At 36.2% G+C, this 20711-nt stretch overlaps 1 protein-coding gene and 1 pseudogene across 1 annotated transcript; one reads left to right on the top strand and one right to left on the bottom strand.

The window, feature by feature from the left end:
- Positions 1 to 2908: 2908 nt before the first annotated feature.
- On the top strand, positions 2909 to 4977 carry LOC113279291 (annotated as a pseudogene).
- Positions 4978 to 8562: 3585 nt separating this feature from the next.
- Positions 8563 to 19697, bottom strand: LOC113279290. Its single transcript, XM_026527991.1, has 11 exons — positions 19211 to 19697; positions 18843 to 19025; positions 18544 to 18717; positions 18052 to 18443; positions 17605 to 17937; positions 17185 to 17235; positions 16992 to 17075; positions 9448 to 10087; positions 9209 to 9343; positions 8858 to 9148; positions 8563 to 8714 (listed from the first exon to the last, which is right to left on the bottom strand). Exons 1-11 carry the CDS (start codon positions 19695 to 19697, stop codon positions 8563 to 8565), a joined length of 2922 nt encoding a protein of 973 aa, XP_026383776.1.
- Between the last annotated feature and the right edge of the window lie 1014 nt (positions 19698 to 20711).

The following is a 20711-nucleotide window of genomic DNA, read 5'->3' as shown; positions in this document are numbered from 1 at the left end:
AAGTATGTGTCTAAATAAGATGACTTAACAAGTGATAGTGATTCTCAATGACACCCATGCAAAGTAGCAAGCCAATTAATGCATGATGACATAACAAATTATGAAGATAGTTGTAAAGGAATTCTGTTTCACCGAAAAACAGTTTCAGATTGTCCAATATTTGCAGTACTAATACTTACCTGATCCTCTTAAATGTTTTATGGTACACTTACAACTCAATATTCTACAACACACTCAAAAATCATAGCATTCCAACGGTTCATTAAAAAGATACATTACTCAGAACCCGACTACTTTCAATACGTGCATACAGAATTCAGTTCCGGATTTCTCACACTTTGGTGTACCTAAAGTGATCAGAACTTCATGAAATTTCTACAGTAGGTAACCTTCATATATACAAACATCATACTAAAATTTCAGCTTTGTCTGATAAGCGGAGAATGAGATAAATAGGAATCAGTCCCCTATTCGGGATTTAAACTCAGCAGACCATAGTCATATATTGTGCAAGCTTTGCAGTAGAAAACGTGACCTGATCCGCGTGAAAATTTTACTGTACTTCTATAACAAGGTAAACTACGACATACTCAAATTTCATCATATTCCAACGGTTGAATTAAAAGATATCATTATAATCAAATCATGCAATTTCTGACCAAGATCTTTTGAACCACAAATTAGGGTTTTGACAGAGAGAGAGTACCCACAAAAAAAAGTTATACACACAATCAAAATAAACAATCATGGAGATCAAAGATATGAAAAACAATCAAAATAGTACACAAATCAAACTATTATAAACAATCATGGATATCAAAGAAAAAAAAAACATACCTGGGAAAAATGTTTCCTCTTCTTTCTCCTGTGGTTTTCTACGCACCAAACTCCTTCCCAAATCTCTACTCTTTTGAGAGATTTGTTGTGAGACCAAAGTACACTAAAAACTCCTTCGAACTCCCCAAAGCAACCAACTCCCTAGTATTGTAGGGTTTTATGACTAACAGGGAGTTCAAGAGCATTTTTTAAACTCTCCAGCGACTAACAGGTGTTTTCTAGAGAGTTTAGGAGACTCCTCTAAACTCCCCCACGACTAACGGAGATTTGGAGAGACTCCCTCAAACTCCCTCAGGACTAACAGGAGAAAACCTAAATACATTAAAATCTTTCGAACTCTCCCACGACTAACCCCCTGTTAGATTCTTTCCCGCCCTAAATATAAGAGTGTTTTTGTAAGCATTAAAATGGGGGGAAGTCTTTGTAAAGGCGAAGGCCAAGAGGCATGGAGAGTACTGGAATTCTACAGTGGTATTTGAGGGATGGTAAAGATTTTTTCCTAACATAAACCCTAATTTTTCTTTTTCATGCTTGCTTTTCTCTTAGGGTTTTGGTAATTATTTGCGGAGATAATCGATTATGGAAGCTGTAGTAGAAGCAACAATGCTGGAATCATTTGATATTAATGACAAAGAAAATGATGTTTATGAACATGATTTTGGTCATAGGCCTTATCAAGTATGAACTCATTCCTATTTTTGATTCCTCCTGTAATCTGCTTATAGCCTTATACATATGTAAACAATGAAATTAGATACTAGTAATCACTGCACGGGGTGTGCCGTGGTCACGTAAGTTTATAATTACTTACTTCTTGCTCTGGAGATATTAACCGGATGAATTTTAGTCACCACAAGAGGGCGCAGCTAATGACAAATTTTCCATTTTGTGAAATGATTAGTTCTCCACTTTGTTATCTTTTGGAGGTATATTTGCTCTTAATTATATGCATGTAATGTTCTGTGTAATCACTTCCCTGTTGCCAGTATAACCTGTAGTCACTTATTTCTTGCTTAGGCGACATTACTTTGCCACTGACAGGAATGAATTGTAGTCACCACAAGCGACGTAGCTAAAGATAAATTTTCCATTTTGTTATCTTTTGGAAGTATATATGTTCTTAATTACCTGCAATGTTTTGTGTGAGAGTAGGGAAATATTCAAAGTGTAACTGTTGCTGAGCTAGACAAATATGAGGCGAATGCATGGATGCTTACTCCTCCATGTCAACCTTATACACGACAAGGTCTAGCTTTCGAGTTATGTGTTCCATTTTTTGGGAGTTTCTAGTTGGAATTTCTTGTGTTTGTTTAATAATGTGTTTTTCATATGTTTGCAGAAGGATTCTGGTGATGCACGCGCATTCTCTTTTCTTAATATTCTTGAACTTATCCCGAAACTGTCAAGCCCTCCACTCATGCTATTCGTGGAGAATGTTGTTGGGTTTGAGGTACACAGTTTTAGCAATCTGGAGATTAATGATTATTGTCATTATTTTTCACTTCTCGACTCTGACTTAGATGTAGTAAGTTCTTTGGTGCATATTCTGACTACATAGTTTTTGTTTTCCAGACATCTGATACACGTAAGCAAATGGTCGAGATGTTGAAGAAGACTTCTTTTACTGCACAGGAATTTATTTTGAGCCCATTACAGTTTGGCGTGCCTTATTCTAGACCAAGATACTTTTGCCTGGTAACTTTCTTATCTTTTCCTCTTCCATATTCTTGTATTCTGCATATACTTCTCACTTTCTTCATTCCAGAAGATGAAGTAAGTGCTCTAGAAATATGGCATTAGTAAATTTAGCTTGTTAGAAAACCCACAGCTGGGATGCCTATTTTTCTTCTAGTATGTTAAAGTATATGCTGCCTCAGTTTTGGAACATTCTTAGCCGTTTATCTTGTTACAAATTCTTTTGGCACGGAACTTGATTGCACCAATCCAGCTATGTCGATATGCTGTAATACTGATCTGGGGAAGTCCTCGGGACGAATTAGGATACCTTACAGAAACTTACCCAGGATTGCAAACCTTTATTAGGATAACCCATATACTATGGCCTGACATTATGGCCCAGGAGCTCATGCTTGTCGAAAGTAAGGAAAAAGGGAAAACAAGAGGCTTTTGTTAGAAGTTTCACGGATGGAACATATCCTGAAGAGAACACATCACTAGATAATCCTTGCAAGCTTTTGTGATTTCAGTGCTTAATTGTTGAGGTGTCCTCACTCTTCAATGGATTAATTGTGTTTACAATCTTATGCATTTTCTTCCACATGGCAAATAGAGTGTGTGTGTGTGTGTGTATTCTTACTTTGTAGGAATGATTTGGTAATGCAGTACTAATAGATAACATGACACACAGGGAAATCATCTAGTGTATCTATTAAAAATAGATAAAATAGAAAAGAATGGTCTCAATGGGGATCTTGAAGGGGTGGTTAGTGGGATTTCTGTCGAATACTTATAATGTACGGAGAATTCCTCGTATTCTTCTTGATGCCCTGCGCAGGATTTCAGTGGCTTAGATATGTAAATCATTGCAATATTGTTTGAGGAGCTGCTTGTTTGTTTATAGGTAATCAGACGGTGAAGCACATTACTGGGAGTGGTTCTTTTTACCTATTATAGGACCTAGTGGATCATTTGCTTACATGATGCCGTACAGCATAAATTTGGGAGGAGGAGAGAGAGACAGGAATGATTCTTGGTTAAATAAATCTTGATTAGTGTAAGTTGGATTAAAATCACTGTTGCTTTATTTGCTCAGTAAGTGATATTCATATAGTTTTAAGCTTCTTTCATTTATCATCTGAGCCTGCGGAATTACTCTTGTTTGTTCTTACTATGGAATCAGTAAGAGTCTAAATTGTTGTGTTTGCTTGGAATCAGTAAGCCCCGCTCAGCCTCTGATGGCCTCCAACAGCTTCATTCACCGTTGCAATATATGTGGTGCAGCCGCACATCTAAGCTGCTCCTCAAAGGCCCAAAAGGATTGTGTGTTTCGATGACAGGGTATGAAAACATGATTCACCAGTGGGCTGTCAGGTGGACAGAGATTGCTGATCAACCAGATGAAACTTCCTCCTGTAGTGTTTGTGACAAGCCTTGTATTTCTAGGTGGTTCTCCAAACACCAAAGGGTTTGAATGGAAATGGTGAAAGTTGTAGTGGTAATACGAAGTTGCAGGTAACTCCTGACGGTGGTGAAATGAATAACAAGGTGGACCTGAAGCCAAATTACCAAAAGGTACTATCATCCAATCAGGGAGAGTCTCAGGTTTTAGGGATACGACAGAAATATGAGTTGATAGATTTGCCTCCAGATACAAGACCACTTCTTGTTTTCATAAACAAAAAGAGTGGGGACCAACGTGGGCAGTACACTCGGGCAACGTGTGAACATCCTTCTGAATCGCGTTCAGGTCTTCGAATTGGGGCGCCACACTAGGACCAGAGGTGGGCCTTTATTTATTTAGATGGGTACTTCATTTCAGGGTTCTAGTATGTGGAGGGGATGGTACAGTCGGTTGGGTTCATAATTTGCGGGAAGAGAATCCAGAGAAGTTCTATCACCAGTTTATGAACAAAGTACTTTATGCTCGTGAAGGGGCAAGGAGTATCATGGAAGACTTCCCTTGGAAAGTCGAGTAGAGGTGGATGGGGTAGACGTAGGGATCCCTGAGGATGTGCAAGGTGTACTTATTGCTAACATTGGTAGCTATATGGGAGGTGTGAATTTGTGGCAAAACAACGATGAAACTGATGATAATTTTGATCCTCAGTCCATGCATGACAAGATGCTAGAGGTTGTTAGCATATCAGGAATGTGGCATCTAGGAAAGCTTCAGGTGGACTTTCACGATCTAAAAGACTTGCACAAGGGCAATCTATCAAGATCCTTATCTGTGTTCCCTTGCCAGTTCAAGTTGACGGCGAGCCTTGGTTTCAAGAACCGTGCACATTGACTGTACCGCACCATGGCCAGGCATTCATGCTGAAAAGGGCTTCCGAGGAACCTCTTGGTCATGCAGCTGCCATAATAGCCGATCTACTCGAGAATGCTGAAAGCAATCGTGTCATTACATCCTCCCAAAAGGGAGTCCTGCTTCAAGAGATGGCATTAAGGTTATCTTAGAGACAAAGGAAGAACAGTATACTTCCCAAGCCGCTTCAGTTTTTGATTCATCTTTTATGGGTCTCCATTTTTCTTAGCTCTCACTGTATCCTATGGAAATTGTACATTTTTAAATCATGAAATAGTAGAGCACGGTACTGAGCGAAGTCCCTGATTTCTGGATTAGGAGACTCCGTTCTGTGTGTGATTGGTCATAAGAGATTCAAGTTGATTGTGTGCAGGTGTTTATTGAAGATCTAAGAAGATTTGAAGATAAAGAAGATTGCTTGTTTGAGTTCATAATCTTTGGTGTGCACAAAATTTGATCGGCTAGGGATCCAACTATAATCGGTTTATCTTTGTGATAATCCTGATTGATTAATTGAGTAGATCGGCATCAATATATTGTCTTTGTCACTAAGAAATATTGATTGCAAAATCTAGACAATTACTTTGGTAGTTGTTGAATAGATAGATCTAAGAACCTGACAAATGAGTTTATTGGGATAAACGGAAGAACCTTTTGTCAAACTCATATCACTTGTTTGAAAAGAGTTGTTACCGAACAGATTTGTTGTTCCTTTACTGTTTGGAATACGAACCAAAGGAATTGTTCCAAGTGCGTGACTTATTACAAGTTGGAGGCACAGGGATACAGACGGAACTAGGTGAACTATACGTTTAGTTACTTGGTCTCAACTATACGAAGTTGGTTTAGATTTTGTATAGCGGCTTAATCCTGAGAGTATTCAATTCTGGACAAGGTCCCGAGGTTTTTCTGCATTTGCGGTTTCCTCGTTAACAAAATCTTATTGTGTCTTTTACTTTTCTATTTCCGCAATTATAATTGTTTTTATTATAATTAGAAGTAAAATACACAAACGTTAATTCCTAATTACTTGATAGCAATCCTATTGTGTTTGGTTAAGTCCGAACCTTTTTATCAAGTAATCATACTTCGTTGTTGTATTGTCTCGATCTTGTATCCATAGTCAATCACACAAGTTATCTTGTTGACGTATTGTCTCGATCTCGTATCCATAGACGATCACACGAAGTGTGAACCGATTAGTTGTATTATCTTGACTCAGTCCATAGACAATCACTTTCGGAGAAAGGACTTATAGGTGGAAAAGTTTTAGATTGAGGTATATTTAGGCACCCTCGTCTTTTCACTCTCATATATTAGAAGCAAAAAATCAAGTGTAGAAATGCATTAATGGTAACTTTCGTAGGTCGCATATTACCATACACAGTGGTGGAGGATTCGCTCACAAAAACATGGGGCTTGAAGGGTGATTTTCATATGAAAATCCACGGTGACAATGTTTTTGTGTTTGAATTTGTGAATGAAGATGATAGACAGACAACTCTGTAATTTAGACATATATTTATTGCGAATAAATTATTCATCATTAGGACATGGAAACTTTTTCTTCAGTCTGAGTTTGTTAGAGTGTTGCTTGGTGGAACTTAGCAAGTGTTGGTATGTCAAGTTTAATTGTCATATTTTAGTCCCAAAACTCGAAGCTGTGATTTGATTACTAGAGTCAACTTTGTAAGGTTAGACTCTAGGAACATAGAAATGTTGAGACTCACTCTTGTTACATATAAAGAACCTGAAGACATATCGACATCAATAAACATATCATCCTTCAGTTCGATCGAGGTTAGCAACAACAATAACATACTTTACTTGTTCCACTTCTATCTTTATTCTTTCAAGTCAGTTTCCATTAAAACCATAATATATGAAGTACAGTTTGTTTACTTGTCTCTAGTATCAGTGATTTGGTTATTATACTATGATAAAAGTATTAAGGAAATATATAGTATTTGTTTAATACAACTTGAGTATATGAAGTTACGAAGTATAGTTTATCTGTAGGCTTTGTAAGTCGATGTTACATTAAGTGGTAACTTGTTATTATTTAGTGAGTTGAACTTCCGGAATGAATTCAAACCTTGGGATTACATATGAAGGAATATCAAGTAAACTCACAAATGTATGTTTGTAGTCTTTTTTTTTCTTTTCTAAATCATATAATTTTATTACTAAAAATTTTCCGAACAATTAACTAGCCAAGACACTCCAAGGCCTAATTTTATAACACTCAAAGGAACAAAAAGAAATACAAAAAATCTTTACATTTTCTTTTTCAGTAGAATCTAAAATAAGTGGCATTCTCATCTTCCATACTTCCCACAAAGTTTTATTTATTCTCATATCTCACAATTTCTCCCCTGCTCAAAGTAGCTCCTTTCTTAGCAATCTTATCTGCTGAAAAATTTGCTTCTCTATAAGCATGTCTGAAGGATAACCTTTTCAGATGAGATATTACTTTTTTCCATCTGTTGAGAATCATCCAAGGAATTTTATTACCTGTGAAAGCCTTTAAAAACATCCTGAGAATCCATACTGAAGCATACATTCAGGAATGACTTATATACAACCCATTCACCTGCCATTACCAAAGCCATCATCTCTGCTACAAAATTAGTTGCAATTCCCAGACCACCAGCCATTGCACCCACACATTCACTTTCACTGTTTCTCCCAATAAATCAAAAGCCTGCCACACCAAGATTGCCCTTAGCTGCTCTATCACCGCAAATAAGTATTTGATTGTTTTCTGGCAAACTGAAATGAATCTCCTTAACTCTTGTAGTTTTACTTCTTATCCCCTTCAGCCCAAAATATAAGATAATATTCAAATCATAACTACAATTATGCATCATCCCCTTAATCCTACTATTGCATACTTTAGTAAACCACAATATTTTGTGCTTAATATTCTCTGTATTTGGAGTCTCATCTTCATACAGTTTTCTATTCCTAGTCAACCATACTTCAACCATTAAAGTATAAGCAGCAATATACCAAAATACCGGATTTCTTTTACTACAGATCTTTTAGATTGCACCCAGCTAAGAACTTCATCAAAATTTGAGGGATTTAAGAAATGAAAAATACCTCTCATCCAGTGCCAAATCTTCTTACCGAAGAAGCATTCCCATAGCATATGTATCAGTGTATCCTGTCCACTGCCACATAAATAACATTTTGAAACTATAGAGAAACCCTTGTTTCTGACACTGTCTTCTGTTGCTACATAACCTCTCACAATTTTCCACATGTTCCAGGCCAAGTTAGGATGTAAGCAATATCTCCAAATTTTCTTAGCCCATGAACACTTAGGAAACTTTTTTCTTATATCTTGTACTGCATTTGCAATTGAAAATTTCCCTGTTAAGCTTGTTTCCCAAATTTTTCTATCAGCTCCATCCCCAATACATGGTAAGTCATTCGCATTGAAATAAGCATTCATCTCCACTGGTATTTGTCATTCACCATTTTTAATTCACTTTCATATCCTTATGTTGTAAGATAAAATCATCTTGTGGATGTATATCAAATAATGCTTGTGCCTTCACCCATTTATCTTTCCACACAGATATTGTTAGACCATCACCCACAATCCATCTAGTTTCTTCTGCAAAATCATTTAGTACCCACTTCAAACCAGGCCAAATTGAAGATTTTTTATATGTAGTAATTCATTCCCCTTTCTTTTTTTTATTTTTTTATTTTAAAAATCTAGTCCATTATGCATCCTCTGTTTCAATCCTCCATAGTAGTTTCATCAAGAGATCTTTATTGACTACTTCCAACCTTCTTATCCCAAGTCCTCCTTCTTCCATTGGAGCACATACTTCATCCCATTTAACTGTGATGAGTTTTTTAACTGCTGGGTCACCTGACCATAAGAAATTCCTTATTATCCTTTCACACTCTTTTAGAACTTCACTGCGCCATCTATATACAGACATATTATAAATTGGGATACTACACAATACAATTTTCACTAGTGTGAGTCTTTCAGAAAAGCTAGGATTTTACCCATCCAACCAGCTAGTAATTTTTGTAATATTTCTGCAATACTCCAAACTTGAGATTTCTTTACTCTTCCTGGTTTCAAAATTACTCCCAAGTATTTATCTGGGAAATCAGATAACTCCATTTGTAAAAAACCAGTTATTTCCCTTCTCCTACTTTCAGTGACACCCACAACAAAACATTTGCTCTTGCTTTTATTCACCATTTGCCCTGATGCTTGCTGGTACTTCATTAACAATTGCATTAATTGTTCCAATGACTTCTTGTGCCCATTATAGAAAACAAAAATGTCATCTACAAAGAGTAAGTCAGATGGTTGACAAACCATTTCTATTCACATTGATTTAATAGTACCTTCCTGAATCATTTTAGTTATGTTTCTACTCAGCACCTCCTCAGCTATTACAAAAAGTATTGGAGATAAGGGGTCTCCTTGTCTAAGACCCCTACCCACTTCAAAGAATCCACAAGGTCCTCCATTCACCAAAACTGAGATTTTTGCAGACATGAAGATTTTGTGTAGCCAATTAATACTGTTTTCTGAGAAACCAAAAAGTATTGGAGATAAGGGGTCTCCTTGTCTAAGACCCTACCTACTTCAAAGAATCCACAAGGTCCTCCATTCATCAAAACTGAGATTTTTGCAGACATGAAGATTTTGTGTAGCCAATGAATATTGTTTTCTGAGAAGCCAAAATGCCTCATTGTCTCAAAAAGGAAATTCCAATTTAGAGAGTCATAGGCCTGAGTTATATCTAACTTCAATCCCACATTTCCTCCTCTTCTTTTAATCTCCAGTTCATTTATTAATTCAGAGGCCAGAACTATCTTTTCGTGGATATCTCTTCCTTTAATGAAAGCTCCTTGTTGTTTGGAGACCACCTTTTCTATTACACCCTCCATTCTTGTAGTTATAATTCTAGTGATTATCTTGAAACAGAAATTAGCAAGACCAATTGGTCTAAACAGATCAGCCCTTCTTGCACCTTGCATCTTTGGCAACAAAAATAGGAAGTTTGAGTTCATTCCTTTAGGTATGAATTTGCAGTCCCAGCAAAATTGAATTTCTTTCACTAAATCTTGACAAATGATATTCCAGGCATACTTATAAAAGCTACCAGGAAAGCCATCAGGCCCAGGAGAGCTATTAGCATTCATACTAAAAACTGCAACTTTAATCTCCTTTGCTGAAGGAGTAGCATCCAAAATAATGTTATCCTCCTCAATAATCACCTAGGGAATCACTTCAAAGATCTTCTCATCAATGTTTACTGCATGTGCTTCAAATTTCTTTTGAAGGTGAGAAACCAAAATATCAGCTATTTGTTTTTGCTTTGTAATAACATTGCCATTACTATCTGATGTGATCTTTTCAATGATGTTGTAGTAGTGGTAAAAGAGTTGTCGTTCACTCAGACTTGTTGAAATTGTTTTTAGTATTAATAAAGGAAAAATACTAAAAATATACAAATTATGTCACAAGATGAAGAGACACTGAGACGTGGGTTCACTACTTTTCATATTGTTGTGGTTCAGTCATTAACTCTAGACAATATAGCTCAAACAAAAGGAGTTGTGACTCTAGTTCTTTGCCAAAAATAGATTTTGTAAAATATTATTTGTAAGTTAAAAGCATGACGCATCTAAAGTAATTAAAACTAAGCATGCGGCATCTAACAAAATAACAAGTAAATTAATAGAAATCATAAAGCAATTAAATCTATGAAAAAAGTCAATAAAAGAATTAATTCATTTACCACAATCATGAAAAGTTGCTTCCTCCGTTGTCCCAGTGATAGGGTTTAGCTCATCATGTTGGAAACACACTCAAAAGATTTTTTTCATTGCTCAAAAAGTGTTTACAATGGTGAAAATGAGGAAAAACAATTAAAACCGGATTTGTAACAGTTATTTCTGTTACAAACCTAATTGTTACAGAGAACGATATGAAGAAAGTGTCGCTGTCACTGTAGCATATAAGACTGTCGAGCGACTGTCGCATTCACTGTAGTATAAACGACTGCTTTCGTGGGTCAGTGTTCTTCGTCTTTTAGGGTTTCTGCAGTAGCAGAAACAACTCTGCAACTCGATCAAAACTCCTCTATTTTCTTCCCTTAACTTTCCACCCCCCTTCTACAACATCCCAGCAGCCTATTTATACATATTAACAACAAAATATCTCGTCTTGATTGCAAAATATTCTTCATTATTCTCCATGCAGGGTACGGATTTTCTTTCTCTGATTTTGATTTTCACACGCTTTGCAGCTGTAAAATCTCCATATTTATTTTATACATGCTCCAAATGGTTGCTTAACTCTATCGTACATGTTTAAAACTCACTACAACTCATAAAATCCCGTGATTGTCTCACTTTGTACACGTACTCTCTGTTTTCTTCTCTCCGATGATGTAGCCCAAATTCATCGGTTCTGATGGACTTAGCAGACTTGTTAATCTGAAACAGGCCCAATCCAACCAATTGTAGCGTTGTAATCTCCCTAGAAGTCGTCCAAAACCAAAACAACCATTAACGGGTTTATAAAATACGTAACTCCCTGAATTACGTAATCTGACTTTCCAGCCAATTCTAACCCAAGACATTGATCATACCATGCATGTTAAGATCAATCAAGTCGAACCATGAAGTTTCAACCATTGAGTCTACTTCTAGCACGCCCAAAAATCAAGCCCTAATCTGTTCTTCAACTGCAACAGTTTCCCGCCATATTTGAAATTCAAAATGTTGAGGATAAAGTGCCCTGATCCAAAATATGGGTGCCTTTAACAGCTGGGGTGCCTAGTGGTGCCCTTATCCAAAGTGATGGTGCCTTTAACAAATATCCTCCGGGGTGCCCCGAGCAACTTTTCAAGCCGATTTTTCCAAAAACGTTTATTTCTCAAAAATACCTACAAACACACAAAACACCACAATAAGTACAAAATCGAGTACCAACATAGAGAAAATTGAGGACAACTTAGACACAAAAATGTGTCTATCAAATACCCCCAACTTATTATTTGTTAGTCCTCGAGAAAAACTAATAAAAAATAAAACCGAGTTAATCTCGGGAGGGTTTACCAGAGGTGTACCCACAAAACCAAGACTTCTAATTGGTCACAAGTATCCAAAGAGCTATGAGGACATACGTATTATCAACCTATCGCCAAGTAACTAGAATGCCAGAGAAATTAAAGGTGCCAGCTCTAAAGCTGACTAAAGAAAAGGGGAGACACATCCGCAACACTGCTAGATAAAGAGATATCCGCTACACAGCTAGATAAACATTGTAAGATGGGTCCGCTGATTTACAACTGGATAAGATTAGGAGAGAGATAAAGATGAGAGGGACATATGCTACACAGCTGGACTAATTACGTGTGATGATTTGAACCAGTGCTAGAAAGATCTTGTGCCAGATGGAAAGCGGACTAACAAAGCAACCAAAATGCATCTTTCTTCGACTCTCTCATAGTGCCCAGCAGAAACAACGTCTTCTTCGGCTTCAACTGTTGATGATAAACTCTCGAACCTCGTAAAACCTTGACAATTTAACTTTTCTCCTTAATTTCATGCTTGAAACTTCCTTATAGATTTCTGCTTTCCCTATGGCCTTATTGAACAACACGTAACGATGATTTTTTCATTTTTTTTTTCTTTTTTCTTTTTTTTTCATTTTTTTTTCCTTTCATTTTTTTTTTCAACACAAAAATAACAAGACAAAAATTTTAATGGCCATGAGAGAAGGACTTTAGAACTTGGATCTTCGCAACTTGGTATCATGAACTTCAACAACTTATATCATTTGCTCTTATAACTTCTTGTAACTAAGTCTTCAACTTTGATTTTTAAACTATTCTTTTCTATTGTTGCTTCTAAACCTTAAACGTCTTCAACTTTCTTCATAGATTTTGATGTCGCTCCACTTGTTGATGATGATAAGTTTCTACTGAGAGAGTCATAATCCAGTAACTAAGAATACATTGTGAGGTTGCTTTGTCTTTCTGGCATTTCCTGACCTACTTGCCTTTCCATCATGGATGGCTAGGTCCATCACGGTTACCCTCTAAAAGGAACAAGTTCTCTCCTGAATTTCAAGGATCTCAATGTCTTTTTCTCTAATGTCTCAATAGATTGTTATCTCTAGCATTCCAATGTCTATCTTTTCGGTGAGAAACAGTATGTAAAGTTAGCTAACCGGATACCATGTGACGCTAGAAGTTTCAAAAATGCGGCTAAAATACCCCCAAACTTAAATCTAACATTGTCCTCAATGTTCTAAAGATAAAATTAAAAGCATGAACAAGGAGAAACTGTTACCACTTGAAGCAAAAGAGATAAGGAAACATATTACCGTGTCGCAAGAATATTGGGTTACCTCCCAAGAAGTGCTAAGTTTAAAGTCTTCAGCCAGACATTGGAAGAATTAGTCACCTCATAGAATCATATAGAAGTAGCCGGAATAACTGTGGGTCATCTGGATCAAAAAGTATTACCCACAAGAAGAGGAAACTGCAACAGACCAAAAAGATACCGAACATACCCTTGTTTAAGACAACTACATCTAGTTGTGGCTCAGGTTCAGTTTCTATAACTGGGTCTAGATAACAGGTTTTCATCGGTTGGATTTCCTCAAAGCTAAGATCCGGTTCAGGTATTAGAGTCTGGAAAAACTCAACTAAGAACTTAGAAGCACATAACAACAACCTGAATAATTGGGGATCCTCTAAGTCAATTAGATTTGACTCACAAAGTTGACCATAATAATGGTCATTCTTAAGAAAATGTGTCGACTCTAATATCCTAAAGTAATTAGGTTTAGTCTCAAAACTTAATAACCGACACATCTGAAAATCATATGTTCCCACAATTAGAAGAAAAGTTTTTGGTGGGAAAACAAAGTCAATCTTGGTATCATAGCCTGGGTTAACCACATCAACCAGAGGATGGGTTTCTAACAACTGAGCTTCTTTTTGGACATTACTAGGTTCGGGAAAACGTGTATGGAGATAATCTTGTAAGATGGTTGAGGCAAAAATGTCAAGTCTTACACGAGGGGACTTTATAAGAGTTAAAGGTAAAGCACAGGTAGAATGATAATCACCCCCAAACTTAGAGTTTTGGGTGTCTCTAGATAGACTAACTACAATTTCTAGATCATCGGAATCCTGAAAATGGCCAATTGCTTCTTTTAGGTTATACTCAGGTGATGCATCCTCACTCATATTTAACAGCTCTACGAGTTCATCTTCTTCGTCTAAGATTATTGTTTCTAAATCGCTAGACTCTAAAACATTATTCTCAGAATAAACTCGTTCCTCTAAATCATTATCGTCTTTGTAAACAGGAAATACTACATCGTCTAAAACGAGGGTATCTCTAGTCAAATCCTCGTCCTTTTGAATAGGTGAATAATTATTAAAATTATTTGGATTTGAACTAGAAATAATATTATCATTGTAAAGCTCAATTGGAGTAACCATTTCCTGATCACTATTTCTACATAAGTATGATTCTCCATCAACATTATCCTCATCATAATAACATGAAAAAGATTGAACCTCATCAAAACAAGTAGTGCTACCAATTCTAACCTCGTTATCTTGATTATGTAAATAACTATCTTCATTCTCAAGGGTATTATTGGATACAGTATATTGGCAATTCAAGTAATTTCGAGCAATTCTTTCGTTCGTCTCAGCCGCTTGAGGTGGTCTTCTAAAGAAGGTTCACTCATTATTGTAGTTCTTTCGCCTATAATTATATTATTCATCTCAGCTAACTTACGCGTCGACTAAGCTAACTTCCTGAGGGACTCTTCTAAAGGAGGAATAGGAACAGAGGGATCATAAAAACGACTACTTTTCAATAGTTTGATTGTATCCTCTAGAGACGAAGAACTAGTACTATAATCTTCTTGCTCGTAAGACTGATGCACGTGTGGATAGTAATTGGGCTCACCAGGGTATGACCCATATCCTTCCAAAGGTTGGCGTTCCCAACCACTATTCACACTATGGTAAGAGTAATGTCCATATTGTTCAGTTGGATAATCATATTCATTGTGATGGCTATTAGAATACCAGTTTGACATCCTAATAGCAAGGGAATTCTACACAAACACAAAGAAGGCTGACTCGACCACAACAAGCCTAATTTATCTAGCAAAAAAAAAGCATGATGGATCCACTTAGATTGTTTCTAGACCAGCTTCTAATCCTTCGAAAGGGAATTCGTTACAATTTAATCAAACCCCTCTGGAATCAATCCGAGTCAAAGTAAGTTGAATAGAGGCGAGGGAAGCTACGTGGAGCTTTGATACCCAAGGCCTCACTGCATTACAAGGCGGAGAAGTCACGCATTCAACTCACAGAAACCATCATGAACTTTGAAGTATGCTTAAAAGAGTAACCAATATTTTTCGAATGAGTTTTCGATTAAGCTCGTTACCCTATCGGTCTCGTTCTAGTCAAAATTTTAGGCTTAGGTTTGCGTAGGTTACGTGTTCCTAAGGCGGGCAAGAAGGAAACGGTGATGAAATCCGAGTCCTTATCTTGATTTGGCCAGTCCTTGCCCTTTACTAGAAAATTAAATCCGATTTCAGGTCCTCAACATATAGGCATACAAAATCATCCAGTAAACCCGCTGACAGGGGATTCGCGGGTGTTTAGAATTCTTACCTCCCGTTCCAGACGGGGGATGAACCGTTGAAGTCGACTCGGGACACAACTCCAATGTCGTGCACGAACCCGAGGGGCCGAGACGATATTGTAATCGTCGTCCTTCTCTGCACACAGTTTATATTTAAAACTACCCTTCCGTAGGGTTTAAAAGAAATAAAGTCCCAAAGTTCAATGTTCGAAAATAAAAAAATGTCCAAAAATAAAAACCTTAATTACAATTTCTAAAAAAAAAATAGAATATCTATATACAAAAAATTTCTTCTTCATTCCTTTTGGATTCCTCCTTTTTTTTTCTTTGGCTTCGCTTTTGTTTTCAGCACTTTCTCCCCTTTTCTTGAGCTCAGTTCCAAATCTGAAAGCAAACAAGAAATACCAAAAGGCGTAAAAAGTAACAAATAAAAAAAACTAAAAACAAATTTATAAACAAATTCGCGTCGGCGGCGCCAAAAACGATAGGATTTTCAATTGAGTTGTAGTAAGATGATTCTTTCACTCAGACTTGTTGAAATTGTTTTTAGTATTAATAAAGGAAAAATACTAAAAATATACAAATTATGTCACAAGATGAAGAGACACTGAGACGCGGGATTTCATTACTTTTCATATTGTTGTGGTTCAGTCATTAACTCTAGACAATATAGCTCAAACAAAAGGAGTTGTGACTCTAGTTCTTTGCCAAAAATAGATTTCGTAAAATATATTTGTAAGTTAAAAGCATGATGCATCTAAAGTAATTAAAACTAAGCATGCGGCATCTAACAAAATAACAAGTAATTAATAGAAATCATAAAGCAATTAAATCTATGCAAAAAGTTAATAAAAGAATTAATTCATTTACCACAATCATGAAAAGTTGCTTCCTCCGTTGTCCCAGTGATAGGGTTTAGCTCATCATGTTGGAAACACACTCAAAGGATTTTTTTCATTGCTCAAAAAGTGTTTACAATGGTGAAAATGAGGAAAAACAATTAAAATCGGATTTGTAACAATTATTTCTGTTACAAACCTAATTGTTACGGAGAACGATATGAAGAAAGTGTCGCTGTCACTGTAGCATATAAGACTGTCGAGCGACTGTCGCATTCACTATAGTATAAACGACTGCTTTCGTGTGTCAGTGTTCTTCGTCTTCTAGGGTTTCTGCAGCAGCAGAAACAACTCTGCAACTCGATCAAAACTCCTCTATTTTCTTCCCTTAACTCTCCATCCCCCTTCTAAAACATCCCAGCAGCCTATTTATACATATTAACAACAAAATATCTCGTCTTGATTGCAAAATATTCTTCATTATTCTCCATGCAGGGTTCGGATTTTCTTTCTCTGATTTTGATTTTCACACGCTCTGCAGTTGTAAAATCTCCATATTTATCTTATACATGATCCAAATGGTTGCTTAACTCTGTCGTACATGTTTAAGACTCACTACAGCTCATAAAATCTCGTGATTGTCTCACCTTGTACATGTACTCTTTGTTTTTTTCTCTCCGATGATGTAGCCCAAATTCATCGGTTCTGATGGACTTAGCAGACCTGTTAATCTGAAACAGGACCAATCCAACCAATTGTAGCGTTGTAATCTCCCTAGAAGTCGTCCAAAACCAAAACAACCATTGACGGGTTTATAAAATACGTAACTCCCTGAATTACGTAATCTGAGTTTCCAGCCAATTCTAACCCAAAACATTGATCGTACCATGCCTGTGAAGATCAATCAAGTCGAACCATGAAGTTTCAGCCATTGAGTATACTTCTAGCACGCCAAAAAATCAAGCCCTAATCTGTTCTTCAACTGCAACAGTTTCCCACCATATTTGAAATTCAAAATGTCGAGGATGAAGTTCCCTGATCCAAAATATGGGTGCCTTTAACAGCTGGGATGCCTAGTGGTGCCCTTATCCAAAGTGAGGGTGCCTTTAACAAATATCCTCCGGGGGTGCCCCGAGCAACTTTTCGAACCGATTTTTCCAAAAATGTTTATTTCTCAAAAATACCTACAAACACACAAAACACCACAATAAGTACAAAATCGAGTACCAACATAGAGAAAATTGAGGACAACTTAGACACAAAAATGTGTCTATCACTATCCTCCAGCTCTGTTATACTATTAGTAGCTTTTCTAATCTTCATTGTAGCATGGAAGAAGGCAGTATTAGCTCCTCCATATTGTACCCATTGTACTCTAGATTTAGCTCTTATCAATTCATTATACTGTTGAGCAGCCATTTCATGCTTCCCTCCAGTTGTGATAAGATTATTTAGCAAAATGATATTGTCAGGCTGAGCATCTGATAATAAAGAAGCAACCATTACTTCCACTTCAGTTTGTTTGATCTTTACTCTTAAATCACCAAAAACTTCCCAATTCCATAGCTTGACACAATTCTTAAATTTTTTCAACTTGGACATAAACACAAAAGCTAGATTGCCTTCACATTATGCTTCCCAAGATTCCTTAATTAATTGTAAGAATTCAGGATGAGTAGTATACACAATTTGATATCTAAAAGGTACATTAGATGGTTTTGGAATGTCATTTGTACTACCCATAAGAGGTCCATGATAAGATACTCCTCTTACTCCCACCTTATAGCTCCAACCTTCATACATATCTAACCATTTTAGATTAAAAATGGCTTTATCTAAATCACATAGAATTCTTTTCTTCCCAACTCCATTATTACACCATGAAAAATCAATGCCAAATCTATTTTCTTGAATAAGTTCACAAGATTCCAAACAATTTCTAAAATCTGTCATTGCTTGTTTTATAGGACTTCTACCTCCAAATTTTTCATCACAACTTAAGACCACATTAAAATCTCCAATTACTAGGCAAGGACAATTCAATGAACTAATTATTTTTAATTCCTCCCATAATTCCTTTTTATCAGTTGCAAGACAAGCTGCATGAATTCCAGTAATTAATGCTTCCCCCACTTTCACTTGTTGTTGAGATTACAGAAGGATGAAGCAAAGAAGACTGCCAAAATAACCAAATATTACCTTTGCAAGTAGTAGTAGAATTGTGAATCAACATTTGACTCATTACAGGTAACTTCAAATTCTTAATATTACTACCATTAACTCTTATTTTAGGTTCAACAACCCAAAGCAAAGAAGGATTAAATTGATTCACTAAACTATATAATTTGTCTCTGCCTCTTATTCTTTTCAAGCCTATGAGATTCCAATATAGGACTCCCATTGAGAAGGATTGGATTGAGAAGATGTAGGACTTCTCCCTCCTTTATTTTTTGCTAAAATTTTAGGAGCTTGCTTTCTAGTAGTGATAAGAGATATACCTGGTTTAGTTTTTGAAATTTCAGCCTCCTTTGAATTATTCACTTTACTAGCTTGTGGTTTCTTGACCATCTTCTCCTTGACAGGAAGCTCTGAACATTTTTCCACAACATCCACCAAAGTTTGAAATTTACTTGCAGAAGCAAAAGTACCCAGATCTTCTATATTATTATTCTTTGAATGCACTGCAGAAGAAATCTGAATAATATTCTCCAGAATTCCACAAAAGAACCAACATTACCAGTGAAATCTATTTCTCCTTCTTCCAAATTTTGGTGAACAGAATCTTGAACAACTTCATTATCATTTGAAAATCTCTCTATTGGAGGAAAATCATCTTGTATTAAATTTTATAGAATATAAAATTTACCTGAACTTCCACTTCCAGATCCTGTACCATTTTCATTAACTTTCTCCAAGGAAGGAATAATAGTATCTACTATCTTATATTCACTTAAAAGTTCATTCTCAAATCCCTTGTTCTTTTGTGTTGTTGGAGTGAAACATATATCAAAACCAATATGTTTTTGAGGGTTCCTCTTATTAAGTTTCCGTACCTTCCTTTGCACTACATTATGAACTTGACCATTTGCATCATTTTGCAAATTAATCTTTTTATGCACTCTACATTCAGTGACTACGTGTCCCACCTCTTTATAATGATTGCAGAAGCTACGAATTTTTGGTATTTGTACCTCTTGTTCAAAACTGCCATATTTGGTTTTAACTAAAACTTGATTAGGAATATTATTTGTTAAATCCACTTCAACTAAAACACTAGCATAATATCCTACTTCCCTTTTAAGACTTGTGTCATCAACTTTTATAGCTCTTCCAACGGCATCACTCGGAGACATAAGAATTTTTTCTTTCCAACACTCAATTGACAAACCTGGAAAATTTGCCCACACAAAAGTAGTAGTAGTTTACTGAGCAGCAGGATTAAAATTTGGTTCCCAAAGTCTCAATTTTGGAATTTGAGTATCTACCTTCCAAAATCCATTCCAAATATTTTTCATATGTATCTCATTTGCTAATTTAATGATGAAAAAAACTTTCCCAAGAGGAATTAGTTGATAATTACCTTATGTTTTCCATTGTTTCCTCAAGGATTCTTCTGCAACAGCAAATTTCAGCTTGATAAAATCGAGTCTCCCAATTAAACTAAAATTCCATTCACTGAGACTCTCATCAATATCTTCATCTGGTATGTATAAGGATGGAACTACACCATAAAATTCACTTTCAACTCTCTTCTCTCTTTGTTCAGAGAAAAAACTAAATTTAGGATTCTTCAAAATCGATCCCATAGATGATGAAAAACCAGATACTCTTTATTACAATCCACCAAAATAAATTTCAGATGATTTCCAGATTCAGACAGGAATCGAAGTAAAATTAACACCAATTATTGATATCGAAACCAGTGATTCACCTGAATTAATGAAGAAAGAGATCAAAATTTGGAAACAGAAAACGAAAATTTCACTGAGTTCGTCGCCCGATTTGCGAGCGTGACTCAGCCCGATCCTATCCAAAAAATTTCCAGCTCTAGATTGGTGATTCTTTGACTGGTTATTCTTTGTTATTCATAGGGTCCTGCTCAATTTATGTTTGTAGTCAAAAGAGAACACATGAGCGATCCCAATGTAGGCTCGATCCGTGGTAAGGACCGATCCCTGACCAACCATGTTTAGAGTTTTATCTATTTTTAAATGTTCGATATGTTTGGTGATCTTAGGGTTTGGAAAACACCGAGACGTACATGTATTCAACTTGGAATATTTATGCAATGTCAACATAGTAATTTGAGCATGTCATAAACTCTTATTACTTAATGTTCAAGTATTTTCCTTGATCCTCAAGGAGAG

Source organism: Papaver somniferum, chromosome 5, assembly GCF_003573695.1.
Source record: "Papaver somniferum cultivar HN1 chromosome 5, ASM357369v1, whole genome shotgun sequence".
Lineage (NCBI taxonomy): Eukaryota > Viridiplantae > Streptophyta > Magnoliopsida > Ranunculales > Papaveraceae > Papaver > Papaver somniferum.
This window is presented reverse-complemented; position numbering and strand designations above follow the sequence as displayed.

Excerpts from the sequence above, each read along its gene's own strand:
- LOC113279290 (XM_026527991.1), bottom strand. The coding sequence starts at position 19,697 with ATGTCTCCGAGTGATGCCGTTGGAAGAGCTATAAAAGTTGATGACACA. Across the intron at positions 18,718-18,842 it reads AATTTCAAAAACTAAACCAG|GCTTGAAAAGAATAAGAGGC; the intron begins GTATATCTCTTA and ends GGAATCTCATAG. Across the intron at positions 17,076-17,184 it reads TGGCTGGAAACTCAGATTAC|ATTAACAGGTCTGCTAAGTC; the intron begins GTAATTCAGGGA and ends GTCCTGTTTCAG.